At 38.5% G+C, this 20,534-nt stretch overlaps 1 protein-coding gene across 1 annotated transcript in view; it reads left to right on the forward strand.

The window, feature by feature from the left end:
* Positions 1–20,534, forward strand: part of PLCB1 (phospholipase C beta 1) — a 400,603-nt gene that overhangs the window by 225,929 nt on the left and 154,140 nt on the right. The window contains exon 4 of the mRNA XM_049649824.1: positions 2,242–2,379. Coding sequence (XP_049505781.1) covers positions 2,242–2,379 — 138 coding nt within the window. The remainder of the gene's footprint in view (positions 1–2,241; positions 2,380–20,534) is intronic.

Raw genomic sequence — 20,534 nt, forward strand, 5'->3', positions numbered from 1 at the left:
CTGTATTCATTGATTCAAAACTTGTGATTTATAATTACAAGTCTCAGATGGTTTCTGAGAATTATCTTTCTCTTCCAAGTACACACACACAAAATTAAAAGGACTGATCATTTTCTTTTCTAACTTTGCCTAAGCAGTTTTCAAAAACTATGATGCAAATGAACAGAGCAAAAAAAGTGACAAACAAACAAACAAAACAGACTCTTAAACCAGAGAATGAACTGGTGGTAGCCAGAGGGGAGGTAGTCAAGGTATGGGTGAAAAAGGTGAATAAGACAAAAAATACATTTATCGTGATGAGCACTGAGAAATGTACAGAATTGTTTCTTCATTATATTGTACACCCAAAACTAATATAACACTGTATGTTAATTACACTTGAATTAAAAAAAATAAATAAAAATTTTCAAAAATCATGATGTAATTCATTTCAAAGAACAGATAGAATCATTCTATATTAGCCTTCACAAAAAAGTCCATTCTTCCTGACAATTTTCCTTCAATCTTTCATTAATGCCAGAATGCTAAAAATTTCCTTTTTTGCGTTGTTTACTTAATAAGATCCTTATTCTAGTTTTCTCCTTTTCTAGGGCATGCAAACTGATGTTCTTGTAATAGCATTTGATCTTTCTCGGAGGCCTGATGTACTTGATAAGTTCTCAACTTGTTAGTGGAGTTGAGGTTTTAATTATATTAGGCACATCTTTGAAATGGATTTTTCTCTCTTCATAACTTACCTGAAAATGTTCCTTTTTACACAGCCAAACAGAGGAGAAACGTTTAATACCTTTTAAGACATAATTAATGGCACCAAATCAAATTATTTAGCTGGAAAGATTTTATTTTCTTTCTTTTTTTTAAGCCCATTTTTTCTTTGTAAGGATGCTATAAATTAAAACCTTAGAAAGGAGGTCAGAATAACCAGGCCTTGTTGGTCCAGCATTTTGCTAAATAAATAAGAATACAATTTTATTCCTTGCTTTGAAGCTGGCTGCAGTTTGCTAAGTGATTGGATTGATTAATTTTCTGCATGGATCTCTCATCTCATATGAGACGAAAATAAATTCAGCCAAGATGAATGAGTTTTATTTTAGGTCTTACTCTGAATTCAGGAGGTTTTAGAAACCTCCATTTCCCATCATGACTAGATTGCCAAGGGATCCACACTTACGGTGTCCCAGAGAATCAAACTTGCTCTGAAAAGACAGCAAAAGTTCTCTATGTCCAAATCCCAGTACATTCTGAGGATAGAACTGAAATGAACATATTCATGGCAAGTGCCACCATCTTGCTAACAGCCTATTTCTTTACAATGAACTCAGTGTTGGAGAGGGTCCACAACTGTGATTCTCAGCCATGTTTCTGCCTCAACTCAAGACAGCATTATCATGTTTTGATTCCATAAGAATCATCTTCTTCGTCTTAATGTGTCATGAACTGAAGAGAGAGATGAGATTTTGTATTTCAATATGTGAGTCATGGGATGATTGGAGGAAATTAAGGGAGAATTATGGCACATAAAAATATGCTGCTACTAAATGATGTATGAGAAAGAGCCATTGACCAAGGACCATAAGTCTTTTTCTTTTTTCAGGTTTATTGAGATGTAATTACCAGGTAACATTGTGTAAGCTTAAGATGTACAACATGATGATTTGGTACAAGTATATATTGCAATACGATTGTCACCATAAAATTAGCAAACACCTCCATCATATCACATAATTTCCATTCTTTTTTTCTGGTGAGAACACTTGAGATCTACTCTATTAACATCTTTCCAGCAATATTATTACCTATAATCACCATGCTGTACATTAGGTCCTTAAAACATCTACATCTTGAATCTGGAAGTTTGTACTCTTTAAACAAAATCTCTCCATTTTCCACATACCCTTGCCCCTGGTAGCTACCACTATTCTCTGTTTCTATAAATTCTGCTTTTTTTAGATTATGCATGTGAGTGATATCATACAGTGTTTGTCTTTCTCTGATTCATTTCTCTTCATATAATGACATGAACACCATAAGTCTTGAGTCAGAAATTCTCTTTCCACAAACTTTTGGCAAGTTACTTCACCTCTCTAGTCCATCATGGGCTTAGGGACTTCATACCATTTTCTAGTACTAATAAAAGGCAGTTTTGTTTTGAAGACATTGTAGGTGTAACACTTTTGGAACTATGCTACCATGTTGGAATCTCTAGCTATAGACTAACTTTTTTCAACGTTTATTATCCAGGACCCCAAATTACGTGAACTTTTGGATGTGGGGAACATCGGACGCTTGGAGCATCGCATGATAACGGTGGTGTACGGGCCTGACTTAGTTAACATCTCCCATTTGAATCTCGTGGCTTTCCAAGAAGAAGTGGCCAAGGTATGGTGGATAGAAACTTCTGATGCTTGTCACCTCACTCTGAACCCTTACGATATTGTACTGATGCCTGCAAAAGACTGGGTTTTTGTCATATTTAACATGTGTTAAAATTACATCTAAAAATAATTCAGCTGCCAAGTGGAGGTGTAATTCAAACACTTCCAAATAATGGCATCTACTAAGAATTATGGAGATTTTTCATTAAGAATGAGGCATTTGATACAATTTCTTTGCAGAAGAAAATACAGGTGAAACAACTTTCTATTGTACCTAAACACCTTATCCCAACTCATTCTCTCTTAGCCTCATCCCATGTCACTTCCAGCCCCATCTCTTTTCCAACCATCCTTAGCACCTTTTTAACCTCTTTTATGCTGAGTAGCACCTAGCTCACCACCATGCACATAGTAGCTGCTCAATTAAGGAAGGAAACGATTTTAAAATAAAAATTTCAAATAATACCAATAAATAACAATTATTCAGTTATGCACTAGAATGGCAAATTAGAAACGGCCTCTCCATTAAGGAGTTGCTAATTCACTAACATAGCAGGACTTTCAGATACATACAGAAACAACTATAATATAAGCAAGCTCTATCAAACAGGAAGCTGTGAACTTCTGGGAACCCTGGACTCAACTTTGATGCTTTCTCTCGAATAGTCCAGTTGCCATGAAAAGAGCGCTAAAATGAAAATATTGAAAGAACTTTCTTTTTTCATGTTTATAGTTTATAGGATACTAGTGATGATTCTTACCCTTCATACATTTCCTTCAAGACTTAAGATTATGAGTCAAAAAATACTTTTAAGTTTGTATGTCATATCTGTGCTCTTACAGAACTTCTCATGTCAAGGACCACAACTATGAGGTTCTGTCAAGCCAGTCATCATTGTGATTTATAAATTTTTAACCCTCAGTGGTCTGACAGTTCCCTGAACTACACCAGAAGTAATGGCCTGACCTCTATTCTTTAGTGATTATGGTAGAGGCTTATTTCCAACATTTACAAAAACATCGACTTCATTTCTTATAATGGAATGAATGAAGTGCCAACCACTTTTAACAGTCTGAGGTTTTTAGAAACTACTCTCCAAAACCGTGTTACAGACCTAATCTATTTTCTCTCTTTAAGAACCAAGTCACCCATTTGCTTCTGTAGTATAACTTAGACATTTGGAGAGACTTCAGTTCTGTGAAACACTGCATGACAGCATTAATTTGTCTACCATGAGTTCTTATTCTGGTGTACTGCTGGTAATCTGTGAGTTGTATATACTTCATTTCTCAGAATGTAGACGGATGGTTGGTTGGATGGTTGGATGAATGAATACAGATAATTAAATATTAACTACCTGCAAAATATTTTCGAAATATCGTTCCTTAAATGCAACCATATTCACTTTAAAAAATAACCAATTCACGAGATTCATGAACTCTCAAAAACATTCAAAAAATGGCAGTGACTTCCAGGGAGGCTTTTACTAAGAATGAATATAGATTTTATATTACAAGTCAATCTACATATCTTATACTGTATTAAACCTTTGTGCAGTTAGGTTTAAAACATATTCAATTTCCTTCTCTCTGTGCATTCCTTCCCACTAATTTTCTTTAGGGATTTTGATTTCTGAACACTGTAATATTCTCCATCAGGACTGCATCTGTAGACATTTTTTCCAGCAGCAACTTGATGTTCCTGGTATAATTAATGAGGCTACAGAATGTTTTGCCTCCCTTGCCTTCCCTTTAGGGTATTTTTTTTCCCCACTGAAATTGCTCGCTGGAATGTTAAGATTTGCAAACACCATTTTACTCTGAAAATTTACTTTCCCCCCTTCTAATTGTCAGAATTGTCTCATAACATCACACCTTTTATTTAATTTCTGAGGCCATTGTACATGATGCTTTGTGTAGTGTCAACACCAAAGGAGACAGCCTCTCTCATTATGTAGAATGTCTGACAGAAACCGGAGCTTCTTTGAAACTCAAATATCTCCAGAAGAAATTATTTACAAAGAGATTCTGGCTCATCCATTCATTCAACACATACTTGTCAGTTGCCTTCTCTGTGCCAACCACAATTCCAGTGTTATGGATACAGCATTCTAGAATGCTCAGAGCCAACATTCTGGGAGAAATAAACAGATAAATCACAGTTATGAAATAAACATATTGTAGGTCAGATGGAGATCTGTGTAGAAGAATAAAGTAGGAGGAGAGGGTATGAGGGTGGGAGAAGGAAGCTATTTCTTTATGGGGTGCACAGAGAAGGCAAAAAAATTTGAAGGAAGTTGCTCAGTTACAGCAATATCACAGATTTCTGAGAAATCTCTTGGATCAATTTAAAAAAATAATTAGAAGTAGGACTTGAACTTTCCTAAATATATTATTCCAGATTTGCATGCTTTCTTTCTTACATAAATTACCTGAATTTGAACCTTTTATTTATCCTTTAAGACAAGTGACTCTTTTAAAAAAGTGGGGTGAACACTGTCTTTCTTTTTTTCTCCACAGTTGGACTAAAAACATGGTGTCTCCTGCATATCTCAGTCATACTTTTTGTTATGCAGTTTGATTTGCCAACCACTCTGTACTCTAAGGATCAGCTTTCCCTGCTCCCTAGAGGGGCACTTCCCTTTAATGCCAGGGATAGGTGGTTTCACATTTGCCCTCTGGGTCAAATACTTCTCCCTGAATCTCCTACTCCCGTAAGGACCAATGACCACATCCACATTTGCTATCCTCAGGAACTCCTGTACTTCAGTACCCCCCCCCTTCCCTGGGATGCCCTGACCACTCCCTGGAACCACAGGGTGGAAGTGAATATCACCACCCATCCTTTTTACTCTTCTACCATTAACTTCTAATAGTTCTCCACTCACAGCTACATGACTTGTGGCAGAGTTGGAGGTATCAGCAAAGGAAACCAGCTAAGGAAACAAGTTCATTCCTTGTGTTATAGTGTGGGCTTCTGAACGACTTTAGTTTTTATTGTGAGGAAGATGGAAGCCATCGGAGGGTTTTGAGCAGAGGATGAACATGACCTGACTTAACCTTTTAGTCAATAATGGACCATATGGGGAAAGGCTATAATGGAAGCAGGGAAGACCAGTGAAGAAACTACTAAAATATTTGCAGTGAGTTGTTGGTGACTTAGACTAAAGTAGAGCTATGTAAAAGATGAGAAGGGGTATATATATATATATATATATATATATATATAAAGGAAGTCTGTATGTATGTATATATATATATATATATATATGGAGAAAAATTGAGAACATAAGCTTATAAATTGTATGTTGCATGTAAGAAAAGAAGAATCAAGGATGACGTTAGAGTTTTGGCCCAAGAAACAGGAAGGATGGAAATAACCACTTATGTCATAGGGAAAATTTAAAGTAGAGCATACATTTGGGGGTATATAGCAAGGGTTCAGTTTTGATTATGTTCAGATTGAGATAATTATTAGACACCCAAGTGGATATGTTGAGTTGGATATACAAGCCTGGAGTTAAGTGCCAAATCTAATACATCAATTTGGAAGTCATCAAGTTATAGATAATATTTAATGAGACTGGATGAGATCAGCCAGGAAGTGACTATAGATAGAGAGGATGCCCAAAGCCTGAGTCATTGATACTCCAACATGAAGAAACTGTGCTAAGAAAGAATCAGAAAAAGAAGCTGAGAAGGAGTAGCCAGTGAGAAGGCAATAAGGTGGTGTGTGTTGTCAGAAGCCAGGGGAAGAAAATGTTTCAGGGAAAATAATGTATCAACAACAAGGTCAAATGCTGCCCAAGATGAAGACCAAGAATTGACCATTACATTTAGTGACATGGAGGTCATTCATGTCCTTGATTAGAGTAACTTTGGTGGAGTGGTGTAGTCAAAAGCCTATTGAAGTGGGCTCTGGGGAATATTGGTAAAGAGAAAAAAAGAAGCCAAAAGCTCTTTTGAGAAGTTTTGATGTGAAAGACAGCAGAGAAATGAGAAGTGAGGTCCAGAGATGATTTTTCAGATGGGAGAAATAACAATGTACATATATGCTAATTGGAATGGTCCCATAGAGAGAAAACAAGGTGCCAATTTAGGAGATAAGGAGAATTGCTGGAGCAAGTCCTTGAGTAGAAAGCAGTAGGATCTAGTGCAGATCTCACTAAACTATACCCTGGGGGCATGTCTGGTCTACCACCTGTTTATATAAAGTTTTATTGGAACACTGCAACCTCCATTTGTTCACATATTGTCTATGGCTGCTTTTGCGAGACAAATTTGAGTAGTTATGACATAGACCATACAGACCACAAAGCCTTAAATATTTACTATCTGGTTCTTTATTTAAAAAGTGTGCTAACCCTGTCCTAGTTCAGAAATAGAGTGGCTAGGCTTAGACAGGAGCAAGGACATTTAATCAATAAGAGAAGAAAAAGTAGAGCATATTGGTTAGGATGCTAGTAAAGGGTACATGCTGTGGAGAGAATTGAAGACATTTTCTGATTGCCTTTACTTTCTCAGTGACAAAGGACACAGATGTCAGCATCTGGAAGTAAAGATGATCTGAACTCTCAAGCTTTTTTCAGTACCATTTAGTGCATTTCTTTGAAGATCTAACTGGTAAGGTTAACATGAACTGTGAAAGACAGATTGTTTATATCAGCCCCCAAAATAACGTTTTGAGCATACTAACCAATTTATCGGATCAATGAAAATTCTTCCACTGGTCAAGTAGCTTGAAGACGAAATAATTGTTTTCTACCTGCCCAATTCTAGCCCTTCTGTTTTTCTTTGAGGTGAGGGCTACACAGGAAGAGACTTCTAGTTGTGTATACTACCTCCTGCAGTCCTACGGTCAAACAGCATTCTGAAGGTAGTAAAACAAATTGCTCTAAGCCAACGGCTGGGGTTCACAGGATTCCCATATGCTAGTGTTTACCTTCAGGTCTCAGTTATTCAGTGTGTAACTATTGGGAGATGACTCTTCATTGAGAGAAACTCAACAAGGAATGAAATCTGATTCATGATTAGTGAAGAGGAATCCCAGTGTGCAAAGACACCACGTCTTCCCTCTGGGTTCTGGTTCCTTTCCATGGCTGTGTCCCTGGAAGCTCACACCCTCCATTACCTCCCCAAGTCTTATCTCCAGTCTTTGTCCAGTGCAATACATCAGTGACATAACATATCACCCTGAGAAACAGGATTGGAGATCCAGGCTCTGATATTCAGTCCTAAATAGTTGGACACTCTGATAAGCCCCCTCGGTGGACATATTGTTGAACCACTACCTAGTTTGGCAAATTCCAACCCAGGCATTGCTCCAGTGTGTTAAGATGCAGTGGGTGCAAACAGTAAGGATTCAGTGGGTTATAAGAATGAGATGGCTGGGGTGCCTGGGTGGCTCAGTCAGTTGAGCGTCCGACTTTGGCTCAGGTCATGATCTCATGGTCTGTGAGTATGAGCCGCGCGTGGGGCTCTGTGCTGACAGCTTGGAGCCTGGAGCTAGCTTCAGATTCTATGACTCCCTCTCCCTCTACACTTCACCCACTCACACTCTGTCTCTCTCTTTCTCAAAATAAATAAACATTAAAAAAAAAGAATGAGATGGCTAATGGCAGAGCTGTGCAGGGGAAATTCTGTGTTCATTTCTCTGCGCAAGGATTGGCAGATGCCTTTGCTTTCAATCCTTAATTCTGCACACACTAAATTCTCTTAAGCATTTATAAATAGGAAAAACAAAATAAACAAATTTGTTTTTCTTGGTTTACCATGCTATTAGCAGGAACTCAGCCAAATTGTTTTTTAAACTTTTTTTTAAGTTTGTTTATTCATTTCGAGAGAGGGAGAGGGAGGGCGCGTGTGCTCATAGGCAGGGGAGAGGCAGAGAGAGGGAGATAGAACCAAGCAGGCTCTGCATTGTCAGCACAGAGCCTGACACAGGGCTCGAACCCATGAACCGTGAGATCATGACCTAAGCCGAAGTCAAGAGTGAGACGCTTAACTGACTGAGCCACCCAGGCACCCATTGTTTTTTTTAACTTTTGATTGAAATATAATATACACAGAAAACAGCACCAATTATAACTGTCTAACTTGAAAGATTTTTTAAAATATTTTTTAAATATTTATTTATTTTTGAGAGGGAGAGACAGAGTGTGAGCGGGGAGGAGGGTCAGAGAGAGAGGGAGGCACAGAATCTGAAGCAGGCTTCAGGCTCTGAGCTGTCTGCACAGAGCCCAACGTGGGGCTCGAACTCACGAACCATGAGAACATGACCTGAGCTGCAGTCAGTCGCTTAACCAACTGAGCCACCCAGGCACCCCTTGAAAGATTTTTGAAAAGAGAACACGCCCAGGTAAATCACACCCATATCAAGAAATGGCATCATGAACACCCCGGTGTCTATTGTACTAACACACCCCTATTTTGACCTCCAACTTTACAGATGAGTTTTACCTATCTTTAAAATCTTTAAATGGAATCTGGAAACATGTCTCCTTTCTGGTCTGACTTCTATTATTCAAATTAGATATATGATATCCTACTATAATTTTTACATATGGTTATAGCTTAGTTCATTCTCTTTCCTAAATAGTATACCATAATTATAGTATACCATAATCTATTCTACAGTTGATGGACATTCAGTTTCCAGCTTAAGGCTATTACAAATAGTGTTGTTACAAACTTGCCTTTCTGTGAGATAGGTATTGCTGATCACAAATCTTCATATGTTCAGCTTTGATAGATAATGGCACTTTACCAAACTGGTTGTGCCCATTGGTATTTTAAACACTAATTCACATATGAAAAAAATGTTTAATCGAGGATGCCTGTATGTTAAATGATTGCATTTTGAAATTACAGAATAATGAGCTTTCCAAAAATATGCTCTGTAACTGAACATCAGCCTTGAATGGCTGTTATTTTAGATTTTTCAGGGAACCTCTGCAGCTATGAATGTCATAGAGAATCTAGTTCACTCATTTTGAGGATATGACCTGGGTTTCCCTAGAAATTTTCCTACCTTCATCCACACCAGATGCTTGCCTACCATCCAAATAACTTGCAGGCTCTCCAAATTTCCTAACTAGCTCTCACATCTCTGCCTTGTCTCCCTCTTCCCCCTGCTATGTTGTTCAAATTCTTGACCCTTCTCTTCTGTAGGCACCTTCTACCTACTTTCCTTGAACCCTCTATTTGCTCTCCAACTATATACATGCCCCCCTGCATAAGAATGATCTTTTTAAAAAACTCTAAACTTGATCATGCCTGAAATCTTTTTCTTTTTTTTTTTAAGTTTATTTATTTGTTTTGAGAGATGGAGGGAGAGAGAGTGTGTTGGGGAGGGGCAGAGAGAGAGGGAGAGAGAGAATCCCAAGCAGGCTCTACACCATCAACACAGAGCACGATGCAGGACTCAGTTTCACAAATCGTGAGATCATAACCTGAGCCCAAATCAACAGTCAGTTGCTTAACCAACTGAGCCACCCAGGCACTCCTTGAAATCTTTTGCATTGCCTGTTACCTAAAAAAAATAAATTTCCTGATTATTTCATTCATTCATTCATTCATTCACTTAGTGAACAAATATTTAATGAAGGCCTAGCATGTAGCAAGCACTTCAGTGGACACTGGGGATAGATTAGTGACAAAACAAACATAGCCCCTCCTCTCATGTGCTGGTAACTCACCTCTTGGACCCTTGCACAATTCTGCTCCAGTAGTTCCTAACTACTTGTGATTCTTTCTACCTTTATAATTTTAAGTTTGGTGCTTGCAGAATCGTGTGTCTTGCTAGACTTCCCTTCTCCAGTTTGTCCACCAGGAGAACTTTGAAGCCTCCTTGGGGATTCAGCTTAAATACAGCTCATCCATCTCCCCCTCCATCTCATGATTTCCATGAATAATGGAGTTTCCTTCTCTGCTCTTTGGTGAACCCCATGCATATTTTCTCCATCATTTATCACACTGTAATTATCTGTTAGTGTGTCTGACACCCTACCTTGGATTTGTGAGCTACTTAAAGTCAGAAACAACAGCTTAGTCACTTCTGTGTTCCCAAGATCTAGCTTAGTGTGTAGTAGGTTTTCAATATGTGAGTGTTTGGGGAAAAAAGAAAGGAAGAGGGAGAGAGAGAAAGGGAAGAAGGGGAATTTGAGCCCTTGAAAAAAACTGATAGATCATGAAAATTATTAAGCCATGGAGGCTTTGAACGTCTTTTACTCTGATCTTCTCATTTGTTAGAGCTGAAGAAATTGAGACCCACTCACTAGCTAGTTGCTGCAGGCCCTTCTTCCCAGCATGGATCTGTCTCCAAGGTTTGCCAACGTTCTCAGTAGGAGAAAGGGATGACACTAACCACAATGGCTTTTATCCTATTCATCTTTCCCAAATTCAGCTTTGTTCCTACTCAGAGAGTCATTGTCCCTATCACCCCCCCCCCCAACAATGGCTTTGAATGGCCAAATCCTGATGGCTTTGAATGACCAAATAGTTGAGGCCTTTTAGGTGAAGAGAATGAGAAAAGGAGCCACAGAGAAGGGGCCTTTTTTTTTTAAAGAAAAAGAAATTATAGTCTACAAAATGAAATTGGGAAAGAGAAGAGAAGGAAGATCCAGTGAAGGGACCTGCCAGCACCACCACTAGCTGTTTCTGATGTAGAACCTGATTCATCAAAAACTGGGAATTCTCTTAGACCTTCCTCCAGATTAACAGTGTATTTAAAACTGGCCTCAAGAGACATGAGTTTCTTATATATATTCTTTTTATTCTGGAACATATACATTGAGAAAAGAATTTTCAAACACTAATATACTTTGTACAAAATGTGTCATTTATCCCATTTCCTTTTTGAACTTGGGACCAATTTATGTTGAGTGAGCAATGGGTATAGGTCTGATTTTCTTCAAACAAAAATGATTAAGAAAAATAGAATGAGGTACCATGTATTGTTTTTAGCAGTGTATTTTGACACATAATAGAACATTTTGCAAGACGTCCTTGGGGGTAGAATATATATGCCAAAAAGATAGTCGTTTACAAATGTAAAAAGTTAGCCTTCTGGATTGATGCATTTTATGAGATCTTCATTCATTGTTCTTCCTGACCTCTTCATGCTAGCCAAAAAGCCTATGTTGTTATCTTCAGATATTCCCCTACCCAACTCTAAGTAAGGGCCAAGGCCTTACCAAGTCAATATACTGCACTATTAGTCTTGCGATTTTGTAGTCGTGATGTCTTTTGTTGGCAAATGAGACTCAGTCCACATGCTACATTTTTGTTTTAGAGGAGTATTAAAGATGCACAGCTTAAACTTTCAAATTGTTGAAAAAGTCACCCATGTGGAATGACTGTACAAAAGTTTAAAAGTTCAAAAGTCAACAGAGAGACATTCATAATAAAAAGAGGGGGGAACAGGCATTTTGGGCATTAATCTCTTCCTTACACATAGATAAGAACCAGCAATTGCTATTTTTGTGATTGTGGAGGAAAGTGCTCTGCCCTCCATCTTCTGGGTGTCTTTTCTGCATTCCTTAAGCAAGAGCTTCTTTTGAACCGGGCAGCATTCACAGGATCCACGTAAAGGAATGAATGCCAAACTGAAGGGAAGATATATACCCTAAGACACAGAAATGCTTGTGATTTCAGAGTATGAGCTGCTGTTAGCACAAACCCACTTTACCCCAGAAAAGAAAGGCAGAAAACTGCTTAGGCAGCAATGCCTCCCCTTTCCTTCCGAACGCCCCATAACACAGAAGTTAGCTGCTTCCCCCTTGTTCCTATGCCTCCATCTTCTGAGCCTTGAAGCTGAGTAAAATCCCGATTGTCTATTTGTGTGGATTGCCTTGAAGCAGGCACAGCGATTAAGACAAACAGACAAACAAAACCATAATATTTTTGGAAGGGAGAAGAGCTCTAAAAAAATTTGGCTTCCTTGTTTAATTACTGGGGGAAAACACCTGGCATCCTATAAGAGTGGAAGGTTGATCTGCGTCATCTACTGCCTTAATATCACCTGTCATTTTTATGTTGCTAATGCATTAAATTTTCTCAATGAACAAGCCGTCCCTGAGAATAATTTTTTTAATATTTTGTCAATGATTTCCCTAATGGCTATATGATAATAGTCATTCATTCATTCATTCATTCGACTGATACCTAATTGCCTACTGTGTACCAGGCAAGATATTGAGTGCCAGGGATAAGCTAAATAGACAAAAATGATTGTCTTCATGAAGCCTCCATAAAGGTGGGGGTAGGTGGATGATAAACACAATAAGACGGTGCCAGATGCTGAGACAAATAAAGTAGGGAAGGGGAATAGAAAATGCCGGAAGTAGGGGGGAGAGCATATTTCAATTTTATATAAATTGGCCAGATAAGGTCACCCTGAGGTGATGACTTCTGAAGAAAATTGAAGATGATGGAGTGGGTCAAGTAATTCTCATGGAGGACAGCAGACTCTGAGACAGGTGTGTACTCGGCATGGGATGAGGAAGAAGGAGAGCAGCGAGAGATGAGTCAGAGAGATTGGGGGAGGGGGTGATAGGTGACCCAAATAGTGGTGGGTGGCCACTGTAAGAATATGGCTTTACTTCCAGTGACACAGTTAGCTATTGCATTATTTTGAGCAAGGGATTAATTTGGTGTAATATATTTTCACAGGATTGTCCTGGCTGCTCTGTTGAAAAGCCATAGTAGGGGTGCAGAAGCAGAAACAAGGAGAACAGAGTGCTTGGGGTAGAATGGTGAGAAATGGCTGGGTTCTGGATATACTCTGAGTGTAAAGCTATATATATATATATATATATATATATATATATATATATGCACTAATGGATTGGACGCATGGCATGAGAGAAAGAGGGAACAAAAGATGATGTCAGGTTCTCTGGAATTGCATTAATTGAGCTGGAGAGCTAATTAGGGAGTGAAAATAAAAAATTTTGGACATAAAATACAAAATGGTTATTAGTCCAAAACAGCAGAATAAGCACAGGTGTGACGTGCTACCTCTCCTGAGATACTGTGAAAATTATGGTAAAGGAACATAAGTATGCAGTGATGAAGAGAATGAGATACGGCACTACAAGATGACATTTTTCAGTAAGTCTGCAGGGAAGATTGTGAGGAGAGTGTCTATGAAACAGAATGGAGAGAATTCTGCACGGTCTAGGTTCCATAGAGAACTGTAGCCAATGAGGTCACTGACCCCCGCTCAGAAGCAGTGGAGACATGCCCCCAAACTTGAGAACTACCAGCCCAGCAGAACACGGAGCAAGACTTAGGGGTGGAAAGGCTGAGGAATTAAAGGAATATGGACAAAACTGTCAGCCCCTCCACCTCCTCCTCTTGCTCTGCATATAGAATAATTGATAACCATTACTTCCCAGACCAAAAAGCTGAGAACTTGTTTTCTTGTGGAAGTGAACAAATTATTAGAAAAGAATCAGAGGGCGCCTGAGTGCCTGAGTCAGTTGAGCATCCAGTTTCAGCGCAGGTTATGATCTTTCAGTTCAGGAGTTTGAGCCCCACGTCAGGCTCTGTGCTGACAGCTCAGAGCCTGAAGCCTGTTTCAGATTCTGTGTCTCCCTCTCTTTCTGCCTCTCCCCCACTCAGGCTCTGTCTCTCACTCTCTTTCTCAAAAATAAATAAACATTAACAAATAAGAAAGAAAGAAAGAAAGAAAGAAAGAAAGAAAGAAAGAAAAGCATCATTGTAGCCAGCTTTGGAGTCAAGCATCCAGAGTAAAACTCTTGTGGATACCACACCATAGTGGCTGGCACCCATGTGCTCACCTGAAGGAGAAGTCTACAAGTTGGAAAATCTCACATACTTAGAGCTCCCAGTTGTCCCCTCTGTTGTTCCCCTATAATGTGAAGTAGCAACAAAATGTCCACACGCTACTGAGAAAGCCTACATTATTGAATGATGAAGGAGGCCAAGAAGAACAAAATAAGAAATGATGACAGAAGATACAGGGGTAATTCAAGAAACAGATAATTAAACTAAAAAATTAAAATAGATACCATCCTCAGAGAGAATTTTGAATATATTATATTCATAAGATAACAAGATGTTATGAAAAATAGGAAACAAAAATAAAATCTTTTTTTTTTTGAAATCTAAAGATAAGATAATGGAATAAAAGTCAAAGTTCTACACAACTGTAGTGAGAAGAAATGAAGGAAATCTCCCAGAGTGTGGACCCAAGCAAAAACCACAGTGAAGGCAGAAAACAGACAAGGAAACATGAAAGACAAAACAACAGCCTTCAGAGAGAAAAGAAAAGGGGCTTCTGGATGGCTTAGTGGGAAGAGCATGAAACTCTGGACCTCGAGGTCGTGTGTTCGAACCCCATGTTATGTGTAGAGATTACTAAAACACACACACAGGAAGAGAGAGAAAAGATAAGAGATACAGGTGCAATCAATCTGAAGAGTGCAAGAGAGAAGGAGAAAACAGAAGAGAGGAAAATATGAAAGACATAGTGCAAAAAAATACATGAGAGCTAAGAACAGATACTGTCTTGAAGATTAAATAGCACACATAGGAATGGACTAGGTTTAGGCAATATGAGTAGGAAGCTGGAAAATATTAGATAAATGAAAACAGCTTAAGTTTCTTCTCCCCCAAAGAAAATAAAGGTAAAAGGAGAGATAAATGTATAAGAAAAGTATTATACAAATATAAGCGCTGCTAAAAGCATGCAGAATTTTCAACAACTGAAGGAGCAGTCCAAAAAGGATGTATGCTATGTTGGTAATGAGATTGTTCCCTTTTGATCTGTATTTCCCTGCTGATGACTGATGTTGAGTGTCTTTTCATGTGTCTGTTTGCCATCTGGATGTCATCTTTGGAAAAGTGTCTCTGTCTTCTGCCCATTTCTTAACTGGATTATTTGTTTTTTGGGTGTTGAGTTTGATAAGTTCTTTTTAGATTTTGGATACTAACCCTTTATCACATATGTTGTTTGCAAATATTTTCTCCATTCCATAGGCTACCTTTTAGTTTTATTGATTGTTTCCTTCACTGTGCAGAAGCTTTTTATCTTGATGAGGTCCGAGTAGTTCATTTTGCTTTTGTTTCACTTGCCTCTGGCAATGTGTCTAGTAAGAAGTTGCTGTGGCCGAGGTCAAAGAGGTTTCTGCCTGTGTTCTCCTCTAGCATTTTGATGATTTCTTGTCTCACATTTAGTCCTTTGATCCATTTTGAATTTATTTTTGTGTATGGTGTAAGAAAGTGGTGCAGTTTTGTTCTTCTGCATGTTGCCGTCTCATTTTCCCAGCACCATTTGCTAAAGAGACTTGTCTTTTGAAAGCCATGTAGTTCATGGTGATGGGAATATAACAAGAAAGATAATCAGAGTCTAATACGTGACCCTGCAGAAAATTATATTTGCATTTTTGTAATCATGTAAATTTTTATTTTATCGGTTTTAGACTTTTAGAATCAATTTATATGCAAATAATTGAAGTCAATTATGAACAGTAAGCAAGATAAAAACATTTCACCTTTGATCATTTTACAAGCAAATTTAAGCTAACAGAAGTTGAAGGTAAAAGTATTAGCAGGTAAATGTTCTCTTCTTAGAAGCCACGTGATGCTGTCTTTAACTGGTGGATTAAGAAATGGTTTAATCATGTTGCTAAGGTTGTAGAGGTGACCAGGAGAAAAGATAGTGATAACAGAATTCTATCAGGAGGAAGGAAGAAGAGAGACAGGACAACAGATCAGAGTTGGATATTGATAGTTCAATTCTAAAATCAGTCAATCAAGAGAAAGCAGTACAAATAGATCATTTGGAAATATGGAATTAACTCCCAGAAATTTAAGAGTAGAAATGAAAATAGCTGTCAAGAAGCAAAACTAGGGTAAGAGTATCACAAGCAATCATTGCTTTTTGTTATAGCCCCTCTGGACACTTTTTTTTTTAAACCAATGTATGTGCTTATTTGATAAATAATTTTTTTATATTTTTTTAATGTTTATTTTTGAGAGAGAGACAGAGCATGAGCAGGGGAGAGGCAAGGAGAGAGAGGGAGGTGCAGAGTCTGAAGCAGGCTCAGGCTGTGCTCGCTTCAGCAGCACATATACTGAAGCAGGCTCAGGCTCTGAGCTGTCAGCACAGAGCTTGAGGCAGGGCTCGAACTTACGAACCATGAGATCATAACCTGAGCCAAAGTCGGACGTTTAACCAACTGAGCCACCCAGGTGCCCAAATAAATAATAAATTTTTAGATTAGTACCATTTACTAGGCATGTGTTGGGGCTGTCACTGGTCTAAACATTTAATATACATTATGTCCCTTAATTGTCACAAGAGCCTATGAAATAAAACCTATGATTTCCTCCTTTTTATAAGGCAAATGGATATTAGACAGGTAAAAAACAAAAACAAAAACAAAACAAAACAGAAAACAAACAAACTTGTCCAAGATGATTCTATCAGGCAGGGGTTACATTTGACCTTGAATAATAGAAAAGCAAACCAAATGGAAGCTTAGATAAATTAAGGATTTTTCATTTATTACCGTCTTGTTTGGTTTGGGTTTTTGTTTGTTTGTTTGTTTTTGTTTTTCCGCTCATGCAACAAGAAGACTAAAGGTAGGTTTTCTGGACCCTGTGATTCCCATGGCCATTTCCTCATAGACAAGATGCCTCTGCGGCTCCAGCCATTACATGTGTGTTCCCAACAGCAAAAAGAAACGAGCCTCTACAGCAGAAACCACATTTTCCCAGACTTCTGCTAACATGTGGTTTCCTGTGTCACATTGCCACCCTTGCCGCTGGAGTTACAGATTTTTCAGTTATTATATATTGCTGGCCTAAATAATGTCAGGTTTCAGTGAGGAGAGAAGGAGAAAATAGATCTTAGGTGGTACTGAGCAGTGGGTCCCACAGCTAGAGAGTAGCAGAGTGGGGTCTGAAATCCAATAAAATTTATATTTAAATAAACTAGCAGAAGCATCAATAATAAGAGAGTCAGTAAGAATGATTACATAAACTAATAACAGTATTTTAATGTTAAATTAGTAGACAAACACAAGTTGTATTCAAGATTTACCCTTCCAAAGCAGTAAGAAAATGACCAAAGATCAGGCAACTGGAACCACATGCAAAGAGTAGTTTTCCCAGTATAGGAAGGGCTGACAGATAGAGTCCTTACCGAGAGCCAAATACCCCTGCATTTAAAGGGGAAAAAATCCAGCTTATAAAAGATTTGAAATAAAGACGAGCGAGATATAGGGGCTCCTGGGTGGCTCAGTCAGTTAAGCAGCCAACTTCAGCTCAGGTCATCATCTCACGGTTCGTGGGTTCGAGCCACACCTCAGACTCTGCGCTGACAGCTCAGAGCCTGGGGCCTGCTTTGGATTCTGTGTCTCCCTCTCTCTCTCCCCCTCCCCAGCTCACACTCTGTCTCTGTCTCTCTCAAGAAAAACAAAAAAATTAAAGATGGGGAGGTATAATTACAGTATTTGAAACAAATTGATTTCCAAATGAGAAAATTATATTTTAGCAAAATTCCATAGGTTGTTATAATTTAACGAGGAAGTACCTGTGTGTAGCTTACTAATCAAATTTCAAGGAATGCAGTTTTAATTTTGTGAGATTTCACTTAATGGAGAAAGCAACACTACTTTACTCCCAAGAAATTATGATTGTTCCTTTTATTCCGCTTGATATACATCTTACCAAAAAAAATCAGCTGGATTGTCTTTTTCTTTAAATTTTTTTTCACTTGATCTCCTCAAATGGAATTATTTTTTAACAAATAAACAATGGTATCAATTATAATTACAGACCCTGCTTACACCCACTTGCTGTCTGTAGTACACAGCACTCCAACGGGTTCAAACCAAAGTAACGATTAGCGTCAATACTGCTAGGCTTACAAGAAATAATAGCAAGTGTTTTCGTCATAGTGCCATGAGGCTTTTGGAAAGAACCATTTCCAGAATGTGGTGGGTAGACATGAAAGCCATGTAAAGGAAGCTTTAGGGGTGTCATATCAGGGTACTCAGTCAACATTTTCTTTATTGTACAAAAGAGCAATGACTCAGTAAACTAGCTGGAGGGGGAGGATAATGTCCCTTAGCTGAGGCTCAACATACACCTGAGATTCACAATGGTATAGCTGAAAAACCTATCATTGGGAGAACGTCGCCAAACCAAGTATCTTTCTCTTTTCTTTCACACTGTGCCACAGATGCTGTTCTTTTCAGAGGCTTTATTCTTTTTCCCTTAGAAGAACTCTCTTAACATTCATTTTAACTTGATTTCACCACATTAAGCTTTTACCATTGGGTGGGGGAATGTCAAACAGGTGTTGGAAGAAGACTAGGGACATACTATGCCTGTTACCTCTCAAAATGCGCATACTTGCATATTTACATCTTGAGCATTGCACTTTCAATCGTGTGAACTCTTCCTTAGGTCATCAGGGTACCCATGTACTACAGCAGTGTTTCACTTATCTGGAGAAAGATACTTGGGAAACAATTCTTCGGAATAGAGCCCAAAGTGTAAAGCAAAACATAAAGCATGTCTATGAAGTCGATGTAGATGCCCTAAGCCCTAACACTAAAGCTTCTCTACTTTACTAACTGGGGAGCCTCCTGAGCTCAATGTTGCACACAGTACTCTGAGTTCTTACAACCTATTATAGCATCGTTCAAGTTACATTAAGAAATATATGAAGTAATTACCCAAATGCTGTAGCCAGGAATAGTGATTGAATACTCATAACAAAGAAAAAGACATAAAAATTAATTTTAAAAGGCATTAATTATAAAGCATGGATGTCATTCTCTTTCCTTGACACATTTCATTCATTCATGAAGTCAACCCAAGTCAAAAGTGTGGGTTTATTGCCTATTTTATAAAAAGAATGGGACGCTGGGGCACCTGGATGGCTCAGTCTGTTGAGCGTCTGACTTCGGCTCAGGTCATGATCTCGCAGCTTGTAGGTTCGAGCCCTGCGTGGGGCTCTGTGCTGACAGCTCAGACCCTGGAGCCTGCTTCGGATTCTGTGTCTCCCTCTCTCTCTGCCCCTAACCCACTGGCATTCTGTCTCTGTCTCTTGCAAAAATAAATAAACATTAAAAAAAAAAGAATGGGATGCAGAACTATGAGATCCAAGTTGTAAACGACACATATCCTTTTCTTCCACCTGCTTTTCCACAGTACTCCAATGAATGGATATATGTATTGTTCTTATTCTCTTCCATTCTCTGCTCACTGCTTCTCCCCCAGTTCCAACAATTTGGCCTCATGGATACTACTAGGTTCTTACCTGACTAGACTGTTCTAGAGGTAGACCAATCAGAGACATTTGTCAGGATTTTTCATACTGACAGTGAGGTCGTCAGACTATCTCTGGTGGTGGGAGGTACCATGTGCCACAACTTTTGATGCAGTTGGTGCCCATGGGAACAAAAATAATATCAGTAGAAAAAATAATGCCACCAGGAGTAGAGAGCAATGGAAAAGCAATAAAGACGATCTCCTTGGCTTTTAGGCCCCAGGTTCCTGATGTCTTATATTATATGTATCTTTTTTTTTTTGCTGCAGTTTGCACAATTTTTCCTTCAATTGCAGGAAATGCCCAGTGTCCTTGATAAATTCTCTTATTTCCTAGGCTAGCTTGACTTGAGCTTTTGTCAATTGCAGCATAAAGTTGTTTGAATTACATAGTCTTTTGAAAGTAATTATGCATCTTTCCTTAACATTACATCATTTGAGTAATATAATTTTCTAGCGTCCCAATAGTGATAATACTGGGTCCTAATATGCTCCCTGTCTTTTGTCTTCTTTTGATAGCTATATTTTATTTGACAACCATTTCTCGCTGAGGATAAGATGAACACTTTGACTATAAGATATAAGACTGTCACTGCCACCTAAAGAAAGAGAAACTGTACCAGAAATTTTACCAAAATTCTAAATGTTCGATATACTATCATTTAATGCAGTGACTTCTCCAATAGTCCTTTTTGCTTTTATTTTTTTTTTATTTTTTTAACGTTTATTTATTTTTGAGACAGAGACAGAGCATGAACGGGGGAGGGGCAGAGAGGGAGGGAGACACAGCCATCAGCCCAGAGCCCCACGCGGGGCTCGAACTCATGGACCACGAGATCATGACCTGAG

This window comes from Panthera uncia (genome assembly GCF_023721935.1).
Source record: "Panthera uncia isolate 11264 chromosome A3 unlocalized genomic scaffold, Puncia_PCG_1.0 HiC_scaffold_11, whole genome shotgun sequence".
NCBI lineage: Eukaryota > Metazoa > Chordata > Mammalia > Carnivora > Felidae > Panthera > Panthera uncia.